General features: G+C 46.9%; 2 protein-coding genes across 2 annotated transcripts; one reads left to right on the plus strand and one right to left on the minus strand.

Annotated features, from left to right (window-relative positions):
* The first annotated feature begins 5,996 nt into the window (after window positions 1–5,996).
* Window positions 5,997–17,883, plus strand: GGCX (gamma-glutamyl carboxylase). The gene is made up of 15 exons (XM_010997832.3): window positions 5,997–6,150; window positions 6,544–6,714; window positions 7,807–7,965; window positions 8,287–8,452; window positions 10,286–10,364; window positions 10,805–10,911; window positions 11,780–11,943; window positions 12,259–12,524; window positions 12,653–12,784; window positions 13,179–13,330; window positions 13,746–13,915; window positions 14,106–14,236; window positions 14,539–14,686; window positions 14,851–15,046; window positions 15,480–17,883. Exons 1-15 carry the CDS (start codon window positions 6,108–6,110, stop codon window positions 15,670–15,672), a joined length of 2,277 nt encoding a protein of 758 aa, XP_010996134.2. The 5' UTR covers window positions 5,997–6,107; the 3' UTR covers window positions 15,673–17,883.
* Window positions 17,884–19,052: 1,169 nt separating this feature from the next.
* On the minus strand, window positions 19,053–25,544 carry MAT2A (methionine adenosyltransferase 2A). Its single transcript, XM_031441330.2, has 9 exons — window positions 25,325–25,544; window positions 23,250–23,327; window positions 23,033–23,155; window positions 22,632–22,744; window positions 22,401–22,544; window positions 22,036–22,254; window positions 21,630–21,812; window positions 21,347–21,480; window positions 19,053–20,672 (listed from the first exon to the last, which is right to left on the minus strand). Exons 1-9 carry the CDS (start codon window positions 25,413–25,415, stop codon window positions 20,570–20,572), a joined length of 1,188 nt encoding a protein of 395 aa, XP_031297190.1. The 5' UTR covers window positions 25,416–25,544; the 3' UTR covers window positions 19,053–20,569.
* Window positions 25,545–25,647: the final 103 nt, after the last annotated feature.

The following is a 25,647-nucleotide window of genomic DNA, read 5'->3' on the forward strand; positions in this document are numbered from 1 at the left end:
ATGAAAGCTGCTTTGCGGGGTTATTAGTAGGATTAAATGCTACGGGTGTACATTTCTACATTTCTGCTAAAGCACTTTACAAATGAAAAAGGAGACTCATAGAACAAATCGAATGAGGAAATAGGAGAAGAGGAATATGATCAGCCTGCAAAGCCACCAGGCAAACTTTAGGGCACATCGGCATGTATCCCAGTCTTATTTATAACCTAAGTGCGAAAAGGCTACTTGTACCTCTCAGGGAAAAGGCTAGAGAACAAGGAAGAAGCAGATTCAGGAGACTCAAATGGAATTGCTCCCTGAAGGATCATAAAGCTCTCACCACTGCTAAGATCTCTTTTGTCTCCAAACCCCCCTTGATAGACTGTCACGCCACTGGCCACCCCATCTGTGACACCATCACCCACATCTCTCTCAGTGTGCATCCTTCCTTTCTGACTGTGCCCTTGGAACTTGCATGTTCTGCCCTTAGCCATCTTCTGATTCCCATCTCTCTCCTAGAGCAGTAGTTCTCTATGGGGTTGGTTTTGTCCTCCAGGGGACATTTGACAATGTCTGGAAATATTTTTGATTGACACAACTGGAGGGGAAGGGTGTGCTACTGGAATCTAGTGGGTAGAGGCCAGGGATGCTAAATTTCCCACAATGCAAAGGACAGCCTCTGCCCTCCCCTACCTGCCAATGACAAAGAATACACAAATCCAAATGTCAACAGTGCCAAGGTTGAGAAACCCTGGTCTCCCTAGGGAAGTGCAATCAATGCCTTTACAGTTTCAACAGCCATTTATGGACAATCCCCCAATCTGTACCTCTCTCTCCATTGCCATTACTGCCTCTTCAGTGCCCTGGACAGTCCACAGACACATCCCACAGCCAAACCAAACCCTTTATCATTTTCCTATGTTCCTCCTCCTGGATAGCAGTTCCATTCTGCCAGTTTCCCAAGTTAGGAACCCCAAAGCGATCCTAAATAGACGACGGAGCATCACTAAGTCTTGGTGGTGTCTTTCAAATCCACCTCCCTCCTTTCCACACCAGCTCCTGCTTCCTAGGTAATGCCAGCGCGATCCCTTCTCTGGACATTTCCATCCACCTCCAAACTGACCTTTCTTTTCCCATCCATTTCTTGTGAGGCTGCTTGTTATCTTCCCCAAACATCGAGTATGTTCCACACTGCCCTCAGGGTAAAGTCCAAACTCCTTAGCTTGACATTCCAAGATTCTTCTCAACCTGCATTTTGAAGCCTACCTTTCATGAGACTTACCCCCTAGCCCTTCAGTTATACTAAATTACACGCCCTTCCGCAAACACACCATCCCCTTTTATATCTTTGCTTAAGTAGACTTGTCTCATGATGAGTGAATATCCTGCTTCATTCATCACTGCCTGTGGAAAGTCTATTTGTTTTTAAGACATTGCTTCCATGAAGCCTTCCAGATTTCCCCACTGAAGTTAACTTCTTCCTCTTCTGATCACCATCACACTGTGTCTTTTATAGAACCTATAATATGCTTTGCCATTAACTGCATACACATTTGACTTCCCTGAGACTCTAAGTTCTGTAAAGGCAGGGGCTGTGTCTTTACTTTGGTACCCCTCATAGAAAAGAATATATATCCTGCACACAGTAGGCACTCACTAAATGTTTGGGGTATTGGACTGAGAGATCTGAAAGAGGGCTTCTTTCTCTATAGTGCAGACAGAAAGAAAATTGTATTAGAAAAGACCCATGAAGAAATACCTTTTGTAAATTTTGGACTATTTTATGTAGAAATGAATGCTAAATGCCATGAGTCTCTTTATGTTGGTCCAAAAAGGATAAACTGGAAACTAACCCCTTGAACAGAAACAAGTTAAAAGCATGGGACGAAGAGGTGCGAAGCTAGCATAGCTCTTTCAGTAGCTGATTTCTTACTCAGAATGTTCTGTTCACCCACAACTATTAAGAACTTTTGATTTCTCTCTCTCCTCTAAAAGTTGTACTCGTTCTTTAAAGCCCATGTTTTCAAAAAATTTCCTGATTTCTCCAGTGTAATTCATTTCTTCCTCATAGCACTTTGAACCTTACTTAATCCTTTTAACTTCCTATATTCTATTATTATTCTATTATTTCTATATTCTTTTTATTATTATACTTCTACAGGACAGAGGCCATGACTTACTCATTTGTTTCCTCCTCTGTAACTTGTTCAATTCTTGGCACATAATAGACCATAAACGCTGAACTTGATAGAATTGTCTAATTTTAAGTGCTGCTGGAAGAGTAGGCCAGAATTCCCAACCCACCCTGAATTCACTTGGACTGGGATTTGACAGTGGATTAGAGGTCTACACCCTAAACAGGTTTGTGGCTTCCAAAGTGACTTGGCCCAACTTGACCTAGAAGTGAGCCAGACCCTCACCCTCAGGAACTCTGTTAGCCCAGTGATTCCACTTGCCAAACATACCTGTGCCCGATAATCGAACTCTTGCCACTACAGTACAGATGTTTTTACTGCTTCGTGTGAAGAAATGGGATATATGCACACAGCCCTTCTGCATACCCACGTGCGATGGCTGATCACAGTTGTTTTAAGAAAAACCACTTGTGCAATTAAACTGTAAGTTCAACCAACCTTTGTTTTTCAATCAATAGACTTTATTTATTTATTTTTAGTAATACAGTCAGTTCCCATACACCACTTCATGCTCTCCCAGTTCTCCTATTACTAACATCTTGCTTTTTTTTTTTTTTGGATTTCAACCAATTTAATATGTATGCATTTTTGTATATAATTCTATAAAATTTCATCACATGTATAGATTTGTATAACAACCATCACATTAAGGATACGGAATTTTCCCATCACCCACCCCAAATCTCACTAACATCTTGCGTTAGTGTGGCACATTTGTTACAATTGATGGGCTAATATTATTAACAAAGTTCATAGTTTATTTTAGGGTTCACTCTTTATATTATAGATTCTATGGGTTTTGACAAGTATATGACATGAATTCACCATGACATTACTACAGTATCGTACAGAACAATTTCACTTCTCTAAAAAAATTCCTGTGCTCCTCCTATTCATCCTTTCCTTCCTTCCCCCAGTCCCTGGCAACTACCAATCTTGTTGCTATCTCCATAGTTTTGCCTTTTCCAGGATATCACGCAGTTTGGATCACACAGCCATTTCAGACTGCTTTCTTCCACTTAGCAATATGCACTTAAGTTTCCTCCATGTCTTTTTGCGGCTTGATAGCACATTTCATTTGATCACTGAATATTCCATAGTATGGATATGCCGGTTTGCTTTATCCATTCACCTACTGAAGGGCATCTTGGTTGCTTCCAAGTATGGGCAATTATGAATACTACTGCTGTATATTCACGTGCAGGTTTTGTGCAGACAGAAGTTTTCAATTCATTTGGGTAAATACTATGGAGCACTATAGCTGGATCATACAATTAGAGTACATTTAGCTTTGTAAGAAACTGCCAAGCTGCCTTCCAAAATGGCTGTACCATTTTGCATTCCCACCAGCAACAAAGCAGAGTTTCTGTTGCTCCACATCCTTGCCAGCATGTTGTCAGTGCCATGGATTTCAACCATTCTAACAGGTATCTCGTTGTTTTAATTTGCACCCCCCCCAACACAAATAAGATGTCAAGCATCTTAGTTTAGTTTTTTTTTTCTAAAAGAAGTACTATTTTACCTGAAAGGACATTGGACAAACTGTGGTTATTCAAACTGGTGCATTTGGCAGGTATTTTCTCAAAAATAAAAGTTGCTGGTTCGTTCAAGGAAAACAATAGACAGTATTTGTTGCCAATGATAAAATTTGAGCTTTCAAGTGAAAATTAGAATTTTAGAAAACTTGTATCTGCCACTGGCAGCTTCCCGACATTTAAGAGACTCTGCATTTAGAAGAGCTGCATAACTCAGTGAACCAGTGTTTTCCAAATAACCATATGTATGATTTTACAAAATCATGTGTGAGTAAATGGGCCATTCAAAGCGCAAGATATACCAATGATTTTAATGTAATAAAGCATAAAGTTCATTGATATGATTTCTGATTCCACATCTGACTAACCTTTAAAAAAATGAGCACTTGTAAATTTAGGTGTAATATCAAAGAATATCCATAGTTATCTAAATAGACCATAAAAGTGCTTTTTCCAACTAAGTATCTGAGAGGCCGGATTTCCTTCATATACTTCAATCAGTACCACCTCACAACAGATAGAATGCAGAAGCAGGGATGAGAATCTAACTTTCTTCAAGTAAGCCAGACATTAGAAAGATCTGCATGTGAAACAATACTCCTCATTTAATTTCCTGTGTGCAAAATATACTTTTTTCATAAAAATGTTATGTAAATGTGTAATGTGTTTATTACTTTTTTTTCTTTTGAGTCAACACATATTTTAAACATTTCTGTACATTTCCAATACAGTAAATATGGAAAAATATAACCCGTATAAATAAAAACTCTTTGGGTTCTCAATAAAGTGTGTAGCAGTTATGAGACTGAAAAATATGAGAACTGCTGCTCTAAGATGCCTTCCTCTGATCCTGCTGGCCAATCCCACTGCAGAGAATTAGATGTTACAACTCTGTTCCAGATTTCACCTCTCTGGCTGTGGAGAAAAGGGAACCCTCCTCCACTGATGGTGGGAATGCAGTTTGGTGCAGCCACTGTGGAAAACACTATGGAGATTCCTCAAAAGACTAGGAATAGACTTACCATATGACCCAGGAATCCTGCTCCTGGGCATATATCCAGAAGGACCCCTACTTCAGGATGACACTTGCACCCCAATGTTCATAGCAGGATTATTTACAATAGCCAAGACATGGAAACAGCCTAAATGTCCATCAACAGATGACTGGATAAAGAAGATGTGGTATATTTATACAATGGAATACTATTCAGCCATAAAACCCGACAACAATAACGCCATTTGCAGCAACATGGATGTCCCTGGAGAATGTCATTCTAAATGAAGTAAGCCAGAAAGAAAAAGAAAAATACCATATGAGATAGCTCATATGTGGAATCTAAAAAAAAAAACCCATAAATACAAAACAGAAACAAACTCATAGACATAGAATACAAACTTGTGATTGACAAGGGGGAGGGGGGTGGGAAGGAATAGACTGGGAGTTCAAAATTTGTAGATACTGACTGGCATATGTAGAATAGATAAACAAAATTATTCAGTACAGCACAGGGAAATGTATACAAGATCTTGTGGTGGCTCACAGCGAAAAAAATGTGACAATGAATATACATATGTTCACGTATAACTGAAAAATTGTGCTCTACACTGGAATTTGACACAACATTGTAAAATGACTATAACTCAATAAAAAAGTTTTTGTTTTTGTTTTTGTTTTTATAAAAAAAGACTTCACCTCTCAAAGAATTTCCCTGATGGACTACTCTACTCACTGCCCCTGTTCTGCATCCCCTCTGCAGTTACGTTGTTCCGGTTTCCCCTGCAGCTGTCAAACCTCTGGTTCTTGGCAGGTACTGGAAGAATGAATAAAGGAACTCGCACACTCTCTCTGGGCCAGTGCAACCCTTCCAGGTGCGTCCTCAACTCGGCGCTCAACCTTTCTGGGAAGTCTGACATCTGCGCCCGCACTGCTCACTGCAAGGAGCACCGCAGGGACACAACAACCTGGAGAGGCCTAATGGGGCCGAGGAGGGGCCCAGGGAAGTCGCAGGCACTCCAAGTCTTCTTAGGTTGAAAGCGCGGAGAGGCCTCGGGACGCCTCAGCGGAGAAACGGGTCTTTCCACAGAAGACCTGCAGGTCCGGTGGAATCTTCATTCCTCCCGTGTCACCCGGTTAGGCGGGGCTCGGCCACGCCCCTTCGCAACCGCCCCGCCCCACTCCGCCCCAAGGCCCCTTGCTCCGCCCTCTGCCGCCAAGCAGGGTGTCTGCGGCGGCCAACTAGGGCCCTTCACGACAATCCCGGCGCTTTCCGGCCGGCCGCGCGGGTGCTGATGTGTCGGGGAGGCGGGGCTCAGCGAGGCTGCCCTCGCGACGCCCGCTGCCCTCGCGACGCCCCCTGCTCCGACGCTGCTGCTTTGGCCGACCTACCTCCCCGGGGCCATGGCGGCGTCTGCTCGGTCCGCGCGGGTCCCGCCTGTCTCAGGTAGGCTCAGAGCCCCGCCTTGTGGCGGATAGAGAGGGGCGCGGGTTTCAGAGGGGTGAGGGCGGGAGGACTGCCGTGTGGGACTTGGAGAAGGGGGCTCTGTTGGAATGGGGCTTGTGGAAAGATTTTCGTTTTTGGCTTCGGGGTGATGATGACATTTGAGGGCGCTTTGCGGTGGGAGGACTGTAGTCTGAGACAGGTGTTGGGGACATTGCGGGGGGTCCTGGAGGAGGGGCTGCACTGCAGGGATGTTTCGGGTAGTCAGAGTTAGGTGGGAGAACCCAGGTAGACAGAAGCCCTGGGAGGGATTTCTGTGATTTGAGGAGGAGCCTGTTTTAAAGCATCTCCATTCCCATACGCGTACACACAACTTTTTCCATTGATTGGTTGCAGATAAAGTACAGAAAGACAAGGCTGGACAGACCTCAGGGTCCCGTCAGGGCAGCCGAATGGGGAAACTCTTGGGTTTTGAGTGGACAGATGTGTCCAGCTGGGGGAGGCTGGTGACCCTGCTGAACAGGCCAACGGATCCTGCAAGCCTGGCAGTCTTCCGTTTTCTCTTTGGTAAGTCCAGTTTCTGGGAGGGGCCAGCGTGGTTGGGGTGGGAGAATAACAATTGTCCCTTGTCCATTTCTTGGTTACTTACTTGCTTAGTGGACTTACCTTCCTTTTCCTAAGAGCTGAAGTTACTGATATCCTGAAAGAGGTCTTTGTGAAGTTTAGGATCAAACCCAGTTTTGTCTCCTCTGATTAGGGTTTGAAGGCCAGAAATGCTTTGATTTGAGGCTATAGGAAATACAGAGGCAGAGGGACAGGAACCTATTTTACTGGTGGCATGAAGTTGCTCAGTAGCTATGCTAAGGACTAGATTTCAGAGAAACGGCAGGAGTGACAGGGCAGACATTTTGTCTGGGACACCCTCATCCAGGGCTTCCTAACTCACAGGGCACTGCTTGTATGTTTGGAATGGGTTACGGATATGCTGAGATATTGCTCCCCTTAACCCAGTGGTTCTCAACTGGGGGCAGTTTTGCTCTTTGGGGGACATTTGGCAACTTCTGTAGACATTTTTATTGGTCACAGCTTGAGGGGGAGAGGGAATAGGTGGCTACTGGCATCTACACAAAAGCCAAGGATGCTGCTGAATGATCTATGAACCACAGGATAGCCCTCACAGCAAATAATTAACCAGTCCAAACTCTGAATAGTCCTGGGGTTGAGAAATCCTGCCTTAACCGGAGCTGTCTTCTTGACCTGAGTAGCCCCTTCTGTTTACCCCAGAGTGCTGGCCAAATACTGCTGTGCTGGGAAATGAAAAATTTTGAGAAGCATCACCCAGTAGGACAGACCTTTATAAATACGACTATGAAAATCTGAACAGCTTTTATAACACTTTGTATACTTCTCTCATTTAATCTTCTCTGAAACCCTGTAAAACAGTATGAGCCCCTTTCACAAATGGAGAACTGTCAGATCACACAGCCAGCATGATGCTTAAGCACAGAGCTGGCGCTCAGTAATTATTGTTGAATGAATTCTTTCCAGGGTTAGGAAAGAAGTCTGACCCTGGAGCTGGGTGGGCTCGACTGTATTCCAGAGTGTTCCATGGCTCCCTTTGCTGAGGCCCATCGGCTCCCTCCCCCTCTGCCTTCTCAGGGCTGCTGATGGTCCTGGACATTCCCCAGGAGCGGGGACTCAGCTCCCTGGACCGAAGATACCTGGACGGGCTGGACGTGTGCCGCTTCCCCTTGCTGGATGCCCTGCAGCCACTGCCTCTTGACTGGATGTATCTTGTCTACACCATCATGTTTCTGGGTGAGGGAATCTGTAGCAGAGGTGGGAGTATTGACTGGGCTACCTAAAACCCAGAAATACAGAGCATGCTGGTATAATGCCCAAGGTCATGGGTCTCTTATTTCACTTCTTCCGGGACATAATTTCATCCTGCTGGCCTGTGTGTCATCTGAGCTGTGACCGCATAACTCTTTTTAAAAATATTAAAATAACACTTAATTTATTTTTACCTGGTTATAAAATGTCTTGATGACTTTTCTTAATCCCCCTCACAGCCTGTCCCAGGGGAGATGGGCCTGTGGTGACTCTTTGACCTCTTAATCCTCTCCCCACGAATCCCAGGGGCACTGGGCGTGATGCTGGGCCTGTGCTACCGGATAAGCTGTGTGTTATTCCTGCTGCCATACTGGTATGTGTTTCTCCTGGACAAGACGTCATGGAACAACCACTCCTATTTGTATGGTTTGTTGGCCTTCCAGCTGACGTTCTTGGATGCAAACCACTACTGGTATGAGTCTAGGGGAAAAGAGGGAGGGGTTGGCTGCATCAGGATGGTTACCAGAGATGGGGCCCAGTGAGGTCCTAGGATTTGTCCCAGCAAGTGTATTTTCAACCATGCTTTGCAAAGTGTGGTTACAGGTAACATTTTGATTTGGGTGGATTTGGGAGGGAGAAGGGTCAGTGAGGTTGGGGCACTTGGGATGACAAAAAGCAAAATGGCTCCATTCCCACCCCTTCAGTCTTTCCCTGTCTCCCCAGGTGCCTTGATCTGTCCACTTCCTGTAATCCTCTTAGAGAGAAGAAGAGAAAACTAAAGCCAGACATAACTGTTTTCAGATACTTCAAGGGTGGTCATGTGGAAGAGGGAGCAGACTTTCTCTGTGTGAGCCCAGAGGGGCAGAGTTAGAGCCAAGAGTAGAAGTTACTGTGAGGGAGTCATGTCAGAAAGAGAGGGCCCGCCAGGGCTGCTCAGCTGTGCGGTCCTGGGAGGAGGTAACCCTCCCCCGCCTCTGGCTTAGGAGACCATCTCTCAGGGCAGGTGGAGAAGGGATTTGGAGACAGGGTGGTAGGACAGATGACCTTTAAGGAGTCTTCTCATTCTTAAGTGAAAAGCAAGTATGATCTGTTAGTAAGGTGGGCATGGGGGGAAATACGTCAAACATCGGATTTGTTAGTGATTTATCAGTCATTAATTAAATTTCATTCATCAGTACACACATGCAGATTCCCCTTTTGTAAACCTGTACATTCATTCAGAGTGGCCAGCTCTGATCATAAAGAATCAAGAGGCCGTTTTGACAGAGTACTCCTGAAAAGTTTCATTTTTATGACTTTTTCACAGTTTGAAAAAAGACCCGTCACTTACTGAAGGCTTTCCACATACCAGGCACTATACTAAACACTTGATTTTTCCACATTATAACCCTGTGGGGTCCATAGTGCTGTTCCCATTTTATAGATGAAGAAACTAAGGCTTAGAGAAGTAAAGGATTTGCCTCAGGTCATGTAGCAGGTAAGAGGCACAAGCGAGAACGCAGATCCCCATGACTGCAGACCCCAGCGCTCTTGGCCACAAGCGTAAGCTGCCCCTTTCAGCTTCTCTGCTCCTTGTCTTCTTGAAAACCCGCTTTGCTTCTGCCTCCCCAGAATACATCTGATCTCAGTAGCCTGGTTTTACCAGTCCTCACCCTGGATAAGCTGTTAGCAGGCACCCTCTGGTACTAGAACCTGGCGTCCAGGTCTATGAAATGTCAGCTTCTCTGGGATGTTGAAACTTTTTAAAAAATGCTCTCTCTATATTTTCATACACCTTTAGCTTTTTGGATGTTCCCTCAGATTCATTCTTTTTCACATTCAGTCATATTCTAGCATTGTAGTCTTTTTCCTGATTTGTTTCATTAGGGCAAACTAATTTGCTTACCAGCGCATGGTAAACACTGAACTTTTTGTTGTTAGAACTCACTAGTAATATTTCTGTTATGACTTAAAATAATCATTGTCGCAGCATGCTCATATAGTCCTAAAGGGCCTCAGAGTAGTCCAGAGGACCAGAGAGGAGATGGGAGATGTCCTGGGGAAGAGATTCTTTCATTCATTCATTCATTCATTCATTCATTCATTCATTCACTCATTTATTCATTCATTTTTGGTAGGGGGAGGTAATTAGGTTTAATTATTTATTTCTTCTTAGGGGAGGTGCTGGGGATTGAACCCAGAGCCCCACACAAGCTAAACCACTTGAGCTATACCCTCCGCCTGAGAGATTGTTACATTTCAGCAACAAGGTGGAAATGGGTCTGGACTCAGCGGCTCTCCTCAATCCTCCTCTCCATCGCTGCAGGTCTGTGGACGGCCTGCTGAGTGCGCGGAAGCGGAATGCCCACGTGCCCCTTTGGAACTATGCTGTGCTGCGGGGCCAGGTACAGGGTTTTCGGGAAGAGGGAGGTGTCCTCACCAGCCACGGTCAGCACGGCCGTCCCACGACCGGACTGCACTCTGCTCTGCCCCTCGGATCTTCTCTTTCCAGCGAGGCTGGCTCTTCCCTTGTTTCCAATCCCCTCGCCTCTGGGTTCTCTCACCTTGTCAGAGCAAGAATAGAGCTTTGTTCCTGCTAGATTAGAATCCTCATGAGAGAAAGAGTAACATCTATGCTTCGTGATTTTCCTTGGTGCCTAATATTGTGCCTGGCATTGGTAGGAAGTCACAAAATACTTGTCGGGTGAGTGACCTCTGAGATGAGCGAATAGAGGAGTGGATCTGATCTTCTTTGGGCCTTGAATGGAGCTCAGAACTTACTCGTGTCTGTAGAGAGCAAGGTCTGACTTTGCCTGAGCATTCGTTTTGCATTTTGTTTTTGCAGATCTTCATTGTGTACTTCGTTGCGGGTGTGAAAAAGCTGGATGCAGACTGGGTCGAAGGCTACTCCATGGAGTCTCTGTCCCGGCACTGGCTCTTCAGTCCCTTCAAGTGAGCAGCAGAGCAGAGGCCTCTGCAGCCGGGGTGCAGAGCGGGTGGTGCCCCCCGCAGGCCTACGGTAGTGGCGGCTGTTTCCACTTGGCCTGAACTTTGCACGTGCTTCCCTCTGCCTGCTCATCTTCCTGTTCAGCAGAAGGCAGGGTCAGTGATATCAAAAGATCTAGGCCTAGGTGCCCCCCGCCCAGGAGACTCAGTGTGGGCAGAAACCGAGGGAAAACAAATAAAGGAAAGGAAAGCACCGGAACTAGGTGGTTTGGTGAGTGAGTCAGTGCCCCCAGCAGTTGCCGTGTCTCTGGTGTCTCTGTCCTTGGGTTGCCTCCCCGGCCTCTAGTCAGGATCCCCCACCGCCGGCATGATGAGAAGGTGGACAGTCAGCCCTGACAAAACCATGGTTACCAGCTCTTTACAAAACAGACTGGAGCTTCTCCTCCCTGACTTCTCTCTTCCTCCCATTTCTTCCTGCCTCTGGTTTTACCTTGTTCTTTTTCCTCTTCTGCTGTTTCCCAGGTCCTGAAGTTTAACGTCATTATTGTGTTAGTCAAACGTTCCCCTTTTGAAGTTTCACGTCACATATGACCTCCACAAAGAATCTGTCCTCCACATCCCACACTCTTCTCAACCCAGTTTTGCCCTGGAGATCCACTCTTACTTATTACATAGGGTCTGTTGAAAAAAATTAGACACCCAGAGTGTACGGAAACGAACAGGGGTTGGAAAACTCTGCCCAAGGATGTCTTTGTGCAGAGTCCTTCTGTCCACCTGCTGGGGTGGACCCTCCGGCAGGGCCAGGGTAGAGAGGTCCCTGGGAGTGCTGGGTTCTCCAGTGCCAGCGCCTGACCTCCGCCGCTGGCTTCCGCAGACTCGTGCTGTCCGAGGAGATGACCAGCCTGCTGGTGGTGCACTGGTGCGGGCTGCTGCTCGACCTCTCAGCTGGTTTCCTGCTCTTCTTTGACGCCTCGAGGTCCGTCGGCCTGCTCTTCGTGTCCTACTTCCACTGTATGAATTCCCAGCTCTTCAGCATCGGTCAGTCCCGTGGTCTGGCAGGAAGTGGGAAACCCCGGGTTTGCAGAGGCGCGTGTGGGCATGGGAGGTGGTGACGGGCGCCCGAGCTGAACCGTGCCAGGCGCGGTCTCTGGGAGACAGAGACAAGCGGGGAGGAGATGGCTGGGGCTTCCAGGCTCAGCTGGCACGCTGTGTAGCTCCTCTCTAGGTGAAGACTGCTTTCATCACCAGCGGAGTGTCTGGGGGTGGGGGTGCCCCGGGGGAAGCGGGTTGAGGGCATTAACACGTTTCCCCAGCCAGACTCCTGAAGTGCCGATTTTCTCCTTGCCTTCCTAGGTATGTTCCCCTACGTCATGCTGGCCAGCAGCCCTCTCTTCTGCTCTCCCGAGTGGCCCCGGAAGCTGGTCGCTCACTGCCCGAAAAGGCTGCAAGGACTGCTGCCCCTCAGGGCTGCCCCTCAGCCCAGTGCCTCCTGCGTGTACAAGAGGGGCCGTGCCAAGGGCGGCCAGAAGCCGGGGCTGCGCCACCGGCTGGGCGCGGCCTTCACCCTGCTCTACCTCCTGGAGCAGCTCTTCCTGCCTTATTCCCACTTCCTCACCCAGGTGTGTTTGTGGGCTGGGGACGGAGGTGACAGCGCTGGGGAGAGAATGGGCTGGTCTTGTAGACCTTGTCTTGGTAGAGGATGGGCGTGTGGACCGCCGAGCTGATTCCCGCGGTGCTGCCCCCTCAGGGCTATAACAACTGGACCAACGGGCTGTACGGCTACTCCTGGGACATGATGGTGCACTCGCGCTCCCACCAGCACGTGAAGGTCACCTACCGCGATGGCCGCACCGGCGAGCTGGGCTACCTTAACCCTGGGGTGAGATGTCTGGTGCTGACAACCTGCTGGTCTTCAGAGCCTCCGTTGAGCTTTGGGGTCTGGTTTGGTCCTAAACACAGTCATAAAATAACAAATTTGGGTCCACTCGTTCCACACGGCTCCAGCCAAAGGACACTTCTTTTGTTGGGGGGTGAAATGGGGCAATGTCAGTCACTTTACTGAACTGAGATTAGATTTGGGAAAGGTAAGTACCACTAGCCCAAAGATGAAAAATTCTTCCAGAAAGACAAAGTTGTCTTGTTGTCTTTTTTTTTTTTGCCTTTTCTGGTCAAAACTGGCCGCAGGCAGGGATCTCTCTGTGCCGTTGGCAGTGCATGACCTGCCCGGGAGCTTGATGACAACGAGGTGGGACTGACGTGGGGGTTTGGGGCAGGTATTCACACAGAGCCGGCGATGGAAGGATCATGCCGACATGCTGAAGCAATATGCCACTTGCCTGAGCCGCCTGCTTCCCAAGTACAATGTCACTGAGCCCCAGATCTACTTTGATATTTGGGTCTCCATCAATGACCGCTTCCAGCAGAGGTGGGCAAGGGGAGCGGAGAAGGGGGAGAATGAAGTCCAGCTCTTTTTGCCGAGATGAATAGCCCATGCTCCCCAGTGTTGTCTTGCTTGAAAGGCTGTTCTCTGGTGCATGTCCTTGTTGACCCGGTTGTGGGCATAGCTGATTGCTTCCAGCAGGGGGCACCATCATCCCGAAGAAAAGGTAACTCACTTATCTCAGAAGCTGTTAACACAACTCTCCTCAGGTTGCCACTAACCCCACTTCTTCCCAGTGCTCCAGAATCTCTTTCCCCTTCTCTCTCTGTCCCAAACTGGCAATGATATGCTGCCACAGGCCATTTCTTCTTTCTGGAAAGCCCTGTGATGATGAACAGAACCAGAAATTCTGGTGTGAAGGTGGTTGTGGCCTCCTTAGAACATAGTTTCCTTTCCTAAGGATTTTTGACCCTCGCGTGGACATCGTGCAGGCTGCCTGGTCCCCCTTCCGGCGCACACCTTGGCTGCAGCCACTGTTGATGGACTTGTCTCCCTGGAGGACCAAGTTACAGGAAATCAAGAGCAGCCTGGACAACCACACAGAAGTGGTCTTCATCGCAGATTTCCCTGGTATGGAGGAGAGCAGGGAGGCTTTGCTGTCGCTCCTCCTGGCTTCCTTGGCCAGGGACCTGTGATGGAGGGGGAGGGGCCGCTCCTGCAGGGAGGAATGTCTGTGAAACCTGAGTGGGTGGTGGCGGTGAGGGTGTGGGAGTGAGCCACTCTCCCACGGGGTGGGATGAGAAGCTGTTGCCCCTGGCAGGGCTGCACCTGGAGAACTTCGTGAGCGAAGACCTGGGCAACACAAGCATCCAGCTGCTGCAGGGGGAGGTGACTGTGGAGCTGGTGTCGGAACAGAGGAACCAGACTCTTCAGGAGGGAGAGAAGATGCAGGTATTCTGCCTGAATTCATAATGGTATGAAAGCTGAGATGAGTGGAGTTGATTTATCATAGACTCAGAATGCTGTAACATTACATTAATGCAGCTGCAGCGCGGGCTTAAAAAGCAAGGGCCTCGTGGCTGCAGATAGCCTCATTCAGGATCCTAGAGCTCAGTTCCTTTGGACTCAAAACCACAGGAACAAAGATGTCTGGGCATGTGTGCGGCAGGGGGCGGGGTGGGCGAGGTAGCGCAGGGAGCTCACGGCTGCAGGGAAGGCCGAGGATGCAGCGTACCCGCCTTCCCCCTTGGCAGTTGCCTGCGGGCGAGTACCATAAGGTGCACACGACGTCGTCCCGCCCTTCCTGCTACATGTACATGTATGTCAACACCACAGAGCTTGCGCTGGAGCAAGACTTGGCGTATCTGCAAGAATTAAAGGAGAAAGTGGAGAATGGAAGTGGTGAGTTTATGAAGATTTGGGCTGCGGTGGCCCCCTTGACAAGCAGTCAGGGTTGTGACTGAGGATTCAAGAAGGAACTTGAAGCGTCTAACTGATGAAAAGGGAGCTGCAGGAGAGAGAACGCTCTCTCTCGGTGATTCCTCTTTTTGTCCTCTTTCGGGTAGAAACAGGGCCTCTACCTCCAGAGCTGCAGCCTCTGCTGGAAGGGGAAGTAAAAGGGGGCCCCGAGCCGACACCTCTGGTTCAGACCTTTCTTAGACGCCAGCAAAAGCTCCAGGAGATTGAACGCCGGCGAAATGCCCCTTTCCACGAGCGACTCGTGCGCTTCTGGCTGCGAAAGCTCTATGTGTTTCGCCGCAGGTCAGTTTTACCCACAGCTGTACTTGTTGCCATCAGACGTCTGCAAGCTGGGTAACTTTCCTCTGGTGAGGGTAACGGTGGGGACTCTTTCCCAGGAAAGGACTGTCCAGTGCTAAGTCCCTTTCCCCCTCCCCATTCTCCTCTCCGGGACCGAATGGAAGAGTAAATGTCATGTCTGGTGGCCGGCTGCCTTGTTCCGCCTCAGCTCATCTCCAGCCTCCCGTGGGTTATTCCTACCCCGCCCTGGAGTCCTCTGCCAGACTGTAGAAGGAGCGAGATGCTTCTCCAGCTGGGATGGAGGGAGGGGCCAGCGGGGGGAGGCTCTCAGTTATGCCTGGGTGAGGGGTGGGGCCAGGTGCCCCGCTGGCTTTGGCAGGGATTCCCGTGTGTTGAAGCAGGCGTTTGGACTGGGAGGCTTTTCCCTCTTTTTCAGCTTCCTGATGACTTGTATTTCACTTCGAAATCTGGCACTGGGCCGCCCTTCCCTGGAGCAGCTGGCCCAGGAGGTGACTTATGCAAACTTGCGACCCTTTGAGCCCGTTGGAGAGTCGAGTCCTTCAAACATGGATTCTGCAAGTCCTGATCCTCCTGAGCCACATTCTGACCCCATCCACTCAGAGTTCTGAGGGAGGCCGGACACTGGGAACAGACGTGGGGGCAGCCAGTCACAGGACCATTATCTGTGCAGTGGACATTTTAAAAAAATCACTTAAGACTTCTTTTAAAATATTTTTTCCTATCCATAGCTCTGTTAAATTCAGAGATGATAGATTAGAGAAACCAAGGAAGTAAAGCAAAGATAAGATTTATGAATCCAAGATTGAGGGGCTTGGGAAGGGGGTTAAAAAACAATGTGAGAATATCTTTCTAGGCTAAAGGGGATAAGAATCAGGTAACGTGACTGGCTCCGTGGGGAAAGAGATTTAATGTACGTGATGAAAATAATAGCTGGCTGTTCTCGAGTGCTTGCCGTTTGCTAGGTAGGCCCTGTGTGAAGCACTGTGCCTGTGTCATTACATTTGGTCCTTGATGGCCATTAGCCCTGTTTTACAGTTGGGGAAACTGAGGCTGAGACGTAACATAATTTGCTCAAAGACATATACCTCATAAGGGATGGACTGATGGTTTGAATCTCAAGTCTGTTTGACTTAAGGTCCTGCACACTGCCTCTCATAATTTTTAGAATCACTGACAATAATTCTGAAATGATGTAGCTTAAAGCTTGTCTACTTAATTGTAAGTATTAGGGTGGTGATCGGGCTTTAAATGCGTGTGGAGTAATTTTCTCTTCACTGCAATTCTGCTTCCTTCTCTGTTCCTGCTATCTATGCAGCCACTAAGTTCATTAGCAGTTATGAGAGTATTTAGAATAGCACAGAGTTAAACTCAACGGAAATGTAGATGGTTGGTAGTAGTATTGCTCTAAAACTAAGCTCAGTGTTTAGTATTAGTCTAGCCTTTAGTAAGCAGGCGGTGTAAAGATGTAACCAAACTCTTTGTGAGAGATTAGGGAATGTTTACAGCCACTTTCTAGGTTTGGATGTACGAGGTTTGGATATGATTCAGGAAGATCCTCAATTCTGTGAAAATTCAAAGGCCTGGCACTGGAGCTAGGAAGTAAGAATACATAGAATAATTAGAAAAACAAAAAACAAAACAAAAAAAACAAGACCTAGGCTCCTGCTCTGTGACCTCACGGCCCTGAGGCAGCAGGGACTGGCAGTCCCTATACTTTTGATAAAGGACTGTTTTCAGTTTTCTCTTCCCATGCCACCTCCCCCCTCTGTCCCCAGCACTCCTTCCTTCTCCCCCCATCTGAGTTCTCTCCTAGGCCGTTGCCTGTTCCCTGTACACACTTGGGATGGTTATGTCCACTCCATGGTTTCCAGTGATGCTGCTGCTCAGGCTCCCTTCCTGTGCCCTGGGCCTGTGCATTATCTAGCTCCACCTGGATGTCCCTCGGGGCTTTCACTGCCCTAAACAGAACTGTCATTCATACCTAACTCAGACCTGCTTCTCCTGTATTAGCCGGATGGCAACTTTTTTTTCCCACTAAGCCAGCTGACTCATCCATCAGCCTTCTTTCTTCCCTTTTTCTCACATTTCTTAGAATTTCAAGTCCCATCAGTTCTACCTCTTACTTCTTGGATCTATTGATTTCATCTCTACTGCCTCTGTGTTCTTCCAGTCTTTATACTGGAGCCATTAGGGGTAGACAGAGCAGAGCGGGGCTGCTATGCAGTTGTGTAGCTTGGGACTGAATGAGGACACCTCCCTGAGGCCAGGTGGGGCCTGGCAGTAGGTCCCTCTGATTCATACAAGGCATCTTGTGGGTCAGCGGCTGCTGTGCTCCAGGAGGCATCTTGCTAACCGTGTGTGGGAACTGCTTCTCAGTCCCTTTGCAGATCTCTCAGTGACACACAGTGAGCCTTAGCACTGTGTCCTTTGCCAGTAGGGTCAGTTACTTTGTTCCCCTTACACCCTCCCGCCCTTTTTTTTACTTGGTAATAAAGGTAGCTTTTCACTTTGAGAGGGGACTCCTGGTTTCCGTTTAGTATAGGCCAAGACGCTGCTTCCCTGTTAGTGTGCCGCCCGACACTCGGTCAGTGGAGTTGGGGTGGGATGCTCATCTCAGTGCTGGTAAGAAAAGCTGTTTAATGGAGTAAACCTGGGTTATTCAGATTTCAGTACTCAGGCCCTGGTATCAGTGCCCTTTTAGCCAGGCGGCTTTTGCATCCTGCCCCCAGCATTCGGATCTTTGGTCATCTTGGAACTTTATAGAAAAGCAAGGACAAATGTATCTTTCAACCTAAACATAATTACACTCCTTTAACACACTTCATGCTTTTTGATTTTCTGCTGTGATCACCTCCAACCCCTGCCACCTCATGCCTTTGGTTCTGCTGTTCTCCTTGGGGTGGTTAATCCAGTGTCTTTTCCCACCCCCCTACTGCCCCTGCCACTTAGGGAGAGGCTAGGGCAGAAGACAAGCCACCTGTCACTGTTTGAGGGCTGGATCAACCCAGCAAACACTGAACGGAGACCTCTGGTGCGACTCCAGCTCACAGGCACTTGCTCATTCTCATCTCCCTCATTTAGCCAACATGGTCACTTACCTTCAGGCCACAAGTGCACTCGCATTTAAAAGCTTTTTGAAACTTAAGCTGGAGCTTTTCAATGTCATGCAGAATTCAAGTCCTCATTTCAGAGCAAGTCAGAAGTTAATCATTGATACTCCTGATGTAGTTTTGCCTTCCCTTCCAACGTAACTTTTGAGCCTCCAGGCAGACAGGAGTAATCAAGCATTCTTTGTTCCTCACATTTGAAGTTTATCCACTTGACTTCATCATACATGTTGATATGAACATGTGCCAAGAGGCTCCTAGGCTCAAGGGTGGTCCAAGCTTTACAGCTGAACTTTCTACATAAACTGTCACAGATTTAGAATAAGCCTTTTAAGAACTTACAGCCTAACTGTGGCTTTATGTTTAAATTTCACTTTAGTTCATTTATTTTAGATTATAAAGATATATTGGAAACTGGTCCCTCACCACTGCTGAACTGTAAAAATGTGTCCTGAACATAATACAACTTGCAGTCTTTAACACCTGTTTATATAAAGGAATTGGAACTAGGTATTAAACTGTTTACATTTTCAAAAAGATGAAAATTGGTGTAAACTTTCAAGAATGAACATTATCACACAACTCACATTAGTGGTTTTTATGCCCTTAATTTTAGATAATTTAAGACATTGCTGACAGCATAGAAGTGGCTACTGCAATGAGACATGAATTTTGTCCACTGCATTGGCCAAAAAAGGCTGAGATCCAGTCTTGAACTTTCTTCCCAGTGTTAGGGATGTGATTTACAAACCTTCTCAGTGCCTGCAGTCAGGGGTTGAAGCCATTTCTTTGAACCACAGATGGGATTACAGTTACTCAGGGTTAAAAAGTGTGTTTGATTCATTCAAACCAAAACATTTGAAAATAATAATGGACACAGGTTAAGGTAGAACCTAGCATTTTATTTAGATCTTCATTAAACTGTTGGAATTGAGAACCAGACATACGTAATAAACCTCCAAAAATAGATCCTGAAAGGCACTTTCTGCTTAGGGCAAGCAGTCATGGAATAAGCATGTAAACAAGCTGGCTTCTCTGTACCACACCAGCCAAGTCAGCTTTCTCCATGGCCAGCCGCACCAGCTCTGCCCTCCCTTCTGTTAACACCAGCCAGACCCCCTGTAGGTCTAACCCAAGGTTTTTCTGTAGGACACCTTGGCCTACCTGGGAATGCTGGAAACATGTTAAAGGAATCATGGTGTTGAAGAAAAAAAAAAAAATCTTTTAAAAGCTGCCATCTGAGGTGATGGCTTCTCTGTACTTACGCCATACCCCAGAATACAATAAATAAGCGATTAGAAAATGTTCAAGTATGAAGGGATTTCCTCCTCCCCGCCAAAAGCACTGCTCTCTGAAGGAAGCTGGTTTCTCTGTAGCTACACCAGCTGTTCAGAAAGCTCATTGGACCTGGTTTTGAAAACAAAACAAAGTTAAAACCTTGGGAGGAGTTATTGTGCAGTGTGGAGTACTCAGTCTTTCTTATAAAGAAAAAAAAAAGTTATCTGGTACCAAAGTGTGCAACCTACAGACCCTCAGGTACTGCCCTGTGACTTCTCTGTATCACATCACAAGGGTGCCAAGTGCCTGTTTTTCTAGAGCTAGGAGTTGGTGGTTTGGCTAGTGCTGAAACCATGCATAGGATTGGTTTACTAAATAAAAACCTTATTACGTACGTCCTCCAAAAGACAGCTGAAAAGTGGAGAGATTTTGATTTGGTGCTGTTTAAAGATGGCAATTAAGAGCATAAGCACCAGGGAGATGGTTTAATGGTAACTGCCTTTTTTTTTTCTTATGTCAGGCTAGAGCTCCAATTGGAACTTGCGTTACATGCAAGAGTGATTGGATAGGGAACGCTCCCTGACAAAGAGCTACATAATTAGAAATGGATCAAGTTATAGGGAGGATAAGGGAAGGCTTCACATTCATAATAGAGCTCAAGACATTACAAATTCATGCTGACAGGGCTGTGGCATTGCCAGACAAGAGGCTATAATGGAACTACAAGTACTTTACGTGCACATTACAAGGACATTTTCAGCATTTGGTGGGAAACTCAATGCAATTAGGATTTTAGAAGGTTGGGTTGATAGGGCACAAAGGTTCAATTTCAAAGCATTATTTACTACAGTGTTGTTGGTTTGTTTCTAGGCAGTTACATGGATCACCTATGCTCACTAAATTCATTATAATGGTGAACAAAACACCTAGGGACAGAATAGCAAGCCCAACTTACAGTCCCCCACACAAGCTAAAATTCATGTCATTGACTAGAGTGACTGCAACTGATCAGGAGCTGAAAGAGGACAGGAAAATTTAGGAAGAAGGGCCCTTTCCCTCAGAGCTTGAAGGCTTCTCTGTAGCCTACGCCAACAAGTCTGGGGAAAAAAGGCTAACACTTTCAATATTTAAGCTTTTTGGGCACTTCCCATGGGAAGCTGTCCCTACCAAAGTGGCCATAGGCTGCAGTCCTCTGATAAATTGGCTTCTTCAGATCCAGATCCCTGGAATATACAAGTCCGTAACTTAATATGTAGCATTCAATTAAAATAAAGCAAAACAATCAGCAAGACTCATTTTCAAGACTCCTGGCAAATGAGTTCAGTTCTCTGGGGTGTGCTAGGAAAGAAGTTTGTGGCAAAAGTGTTTGTTACTTCCCTGGTGTCCAAACTCCTTGCACAGTCCTTATTAGTAACTATAGTTCTTGTTTTTCCGTCCCTGGCTCAACAAATATGAAAACTTGTCATTATTCTGAGAAATTCCAAGTGTCAAAAGCTCATCTAAGATCATGGAATACTTACCGAGGTCCCATGCCCACACCCTACTATGGTTATTTTCTTTATAACAGCCATGAACATTCCATTTATTTGTACTAATTTCTGTTAAGTAAACATTCCTTAGGTAACACGAACAAAGCCTCGTATCAAATGTGGAGGACTTTCTAGGGTAGTCAGTCTAAGTTGTGGAGCACTGTAATTTTAGATTTTTCCTAGTAATTTAAGCCTTTAATGAAGGCAATTGAAAAGATGACATCAACACGTTCTAGGAATTAAAATATTTCCCCACTTGAGTCTTCTTTCACACCTTGACCCTCAGATTTGGACACATCGAAATACACAGACATACACACCCACACCCTCAATATTTTTTCACTAGCAATAGGCTTTACCATCTTTACCTGACAATGACCCCAGGGCGGAGGTCAAAGTTCTTCTTCACAATCTCTAATAGCTCTCTCTCACTCTTCTGAGAGGTGCCATAATGGAAAATGGAGATAGACAATGGATGAGATACTCCAATAGCATAAGAGACCTAAAAGAATTTAAATGTCATAAAAGTCAGTGATCAAAAAACCCACGTACAAGTGTAATACACTGGTATAAAAAAAGACCACAGATAATTTACCAAATGCCCCCCTTATATGCCTTTTAATCATCCCAGTTGTATAAAAGAGTATATACCTGAACAAGAACCCTTCTGCACAGACCTCCTTTAACAAGGGATTTTGCCACCCAACGAGCGGCATAAGCAGCTGAACGGTCCACCTTGGTATAATCCTTTCCTGAAAAGGCACCTCCTCCATGAGCTCCCCAACCGCCGTAAGTGTCCACAATGATTTTCCGGCCAGTCAAACCAGCATCACCCTGAAATTACAGGATTTAAGTCACTTTACGCCTAACCCTTTCCAGTGGTTCTAGATCAGGCTTGTTAAATGCTTATTCAGTATCACTCAGGAAATTTCCTCAGAAGATTCACATGTAGACTTCAAAAACAACCTAGAAAAAAGGTGAAAGTAGCCAAATTTTTGCAAGTAACCATGACAGAAGATCAAAAAAAGCAAGCTGAATCAACACTGTAAGGCCTTACCTGAGGCCCACCAATAACAAATCTGCCACTTGGCTGTAGATGATAGATTGTATCCTCATCAAGATATTTTGCAGGTACCACAGCTTTGATGACTTTCTCCTTTAGGGCATCCCTCATCTCATCAAGACAAACTTCTTCATCATGCTGAACAGATATAACAATTGTGTGGACTCTGATGGGAAGCACAGCACCTCGATCCTGCATATACTGCACAGTCACCTTGAAAGCAAAGCAGATCAGACCATCAAGACCATCAGTCTACCAAACAAGACAAATGCTATTCTTTAACTTTAATCAAACAACTTTACTGATGTTCTGTGCCAACTCAACGTGTGTAATCTAATTTTATGATGATTTCCACTCACTTGAGTTTTAGAATCCGGGCGTAACCAAGGCAAAGTGCCATTTCGGCGTAGCTCAGCCAATTTGGCATTGAGCTTGTGTGCTAAGACAATGGTTAAAGGCATACATTCCTCAGTTTCATCAGTGGCATACCCAAACATCAAACCCTAGAAAAAGAAAAGTCACCAATGTGATAAATCCATGCTTCAGAATTTAATGTTAGAAGTAATGCAAAGAAATGTCTACCAAGATACCTGGTCTCCTGCACCAATGTCTTCCTCATTCCGGTCAAGATGAACACCTTGAGCAATATCTGGTGACTGCTGCTCCAAAGCTACTAGCACATTACAAGTCTTGTAGTCAAACCCTATAAACAAAGCAATGTCTTGTTTAAAAAAAAAAAAAAAAAAAGAAGGAGGCTATAGCAATACTTAGTATTTACAACAATTATCTACAATTGTAAATACTGCTGAAGAAATCAGATACCTAAAACTTAGTACTTTTGGACACCAGAACAGCACTGGGACAAAAAGACAGTAAAAGTATACAAGTGGCATTAAAGATTCCTGGGAACATTCTAGAAAATAGAGCTAGAGAAGACTGAAGAAAAGGTCTGAAAAAATGAGATTAGAAAAGCCAACTCATTAAAACACACCTTTGGAAGAATCATCATATCCAATGTGTTTAATGGTTTCACGAACCACTTTCTGGTAGTCAACAGCAGCTCTGGATGTGATTTCTCCAGCAAGAAGGATCATTCCAGTTTTAGCAACAGTTTCTATAAAAGAGAGGTTCACACTCAAACATCACTTTTACAAAGTCATTTTAACGTTACTTTTTCATCAGCTGAGAAAGCAGTGTTCTGAACCTACCACAAGCCACTTTGGCGTCAGGGTCCTGCTGAAGGTGGGCATCAAGGACAGCATCACTGATCTGGTCACAAATCTTATCTGGAAAAAAAATTCCTTACTCAATTTCTTTAACTTACTGTTAGTGTGTCATGCTCCTTCCTTTTAACTACAGCTGTAAAGATCTTTGTGAGAGCTTTCTTTTAAAAATTGCGGCAAAACTTACAGAACATAAAGTTTACCAATTTAACCCGTTCAAGTGTTCATTTTCAGTGGCATTCTTCTACCTGCTGTCTACGGAAAGCACTGCTTTTACAGAAACCACTTGCCTGAAGAACAAATGCTGGACACAGTGCTACATGTTACCTACACCTGAGTCTTAGTATAGCTGCACAAGATCACCAATCCAGAAAAGCCAGCAAAACACTCAGCATGTTTAATACATTTAAACTCTTTGCAACATAATGCACTTTGCATCTTACAAGGACTTCAGTTCCACCTTTAAGGTATGTTTATCTTCCATCCAAAAGCAAAGCAAGGAGTATTATTTTTCAAGAACAATTGTAATTACATTTTATCCCCAAAGTTTAAAGTTTGTATTATAAATCTAACCAGCCAGAGAGGTGAATTGTTTATCTTATCAATTTCTCTCTGACCCTAAGAAGCACCAGTTAGGGCAATAAGAAATACTGTCATTTACAGAAGTGCCTCCTAAAGAGTTAGATGAAAGCAAGGACACTTTGTGAACAAATCATTTCATCTTAAGAGGAGACAAGGAAACAAGAACGGAACAGTGTGGGAAATCCCCAAACGCAGGCTGAATCCTTGATGTTCTTCCCCCCACTGCACTGCCTTCTATTAAAAATTAGGAGCGGGAACAGTAATAAACTCCCAAACATCACTTTCCTAAATTTTCTATAACCATCCAAAAAAATTAAAGTGAAATGTGTGCTACAGTCAAGTCAGAGGCCAAAGACTTAATCTAACGCAAACGCTGGGACTTAAATGAAATTAATAGAAGGCGGGTCTAATACGTATGATAACGTCTCAGTACTGAGGGGAAAAGTCACCACACCACACTTGACCTTCACTCAGCAGATCTTGGGGTTTGTCCTCACCATACCACGAGGTTGCTCGTGGGATTTCATCATAGGCACAGAAGACTTACTAGAGAAATGGATCCTTAACCCATCAGACTAGGTATCTGTCACCGTGGTCATCCTAAGAAAGGGCTGGAACACTCCAGTAAAATAACGATCTTTTACTAGGTGAGTTTTCCAGGCTGAGATCGAAAGCTCCTTCCAACAGCTTCACTCGTGCGCGTGTAAACTGATCTCCATCATGGCGGACGAGTGGACAAAGCCCGGAGGACAAGTGAAGTAAAACCTTGCCTGAGGGTCAGCCCCGCAGACTTTAAAAGGAGACCCAACGCAATGGCAGCTTACACTTAATTCACGCTTCCTGTCCTCCTCACGCGCGGTCCAAATAAGGCAGGCCTCCTCCGACGCGCGCTATATTTAGTTGGAGGCTGTCACCTTGACGCAAGGCCATAACCGCCTAAGGGCACGTCATAGTCTTCAGTGGAGCGTGGACCAGAGGGAGGGAATTAACGGGAAGAGGGGACCCCCTCCGAGGCCCGGGCCCCTGGCCCAGCTCCGCAAACCCGGGTCACCCGCCGGCTCCCTCGCCGAGGCCACATGCGGCAAACACGTGGTTGCGGCTGCAATGCGGGGCGCGCGCTCCCGCGGGCCGGCCGCGAGCACGCGGGGCCGGCCGCCCACTCGAGGCGGCTCGGCCCGCAGGGCGGGGAGGCGGAAACCGTGCCCTCCCCGGGTAGAGCACGAGCGGCCGCGGCCCCCGCCCTTCTCGTTTTCTGGAATCTTCCGCATGCCGGGGCGCGCGGCCGGATGGGAGGGGAGGAGTGAGGGGAGCGGCGGCCACGCGCTCGGCACCGGCGGCGCCACGAGGAGGGCGCGCGGCCGCGCTCTCCCCACCGCCCGCCGGGGGAGGGTCACCGGCGTGCGCACCGCGGCCGGCGGCTCCGGCTGGCCAGGCCCGGCGCCCCGCCCCTCGCTTCGCTCCATGCCCCGTCACCTCACCTGGGTGGCCTTCCCCCACAGACTCGGAGGTGAAGAGGAACGTGCCCTCCTCAATGAACGCGTCGTGGAAGCCGTTGAGCTGCCCGTTCATGGCGGTGGCGGTGAGTGAGAGTAGCGCTGAGGAGAAAAGGGAGCGGCAAGAAGACGACTGCGAAGTGCGCGAGCAGAACGCGACGTTCTACTCAGCTCGGGCGGGCGGCGCGCAGCGAACGAGGCGGCGGGTGGCGCGGCCCAGTATTTATATACGGCGCCCGCGCGCGCCCGGCCCGGGCCCCGCCCCTCGGCGCCGCGCGCCAATGCGCCACTCGCGCGGGGGCGGGGGG

Source organism: Camelus dromedarius, chromosome 33 (assembly GCF_036321535.1).
Source record: "Camelus dromedarius isolate mCamDro1 chromosome 33, mCamDro1.pat, whole genome shotgun sequence".
Classification (NCBI taxonomy): domain Eukaryota; kingdom Metazoa; phylum Chordata; class Mammalia; order Artiodactyla; family Camelidae; genus Camelus; species Camelus dromedarius.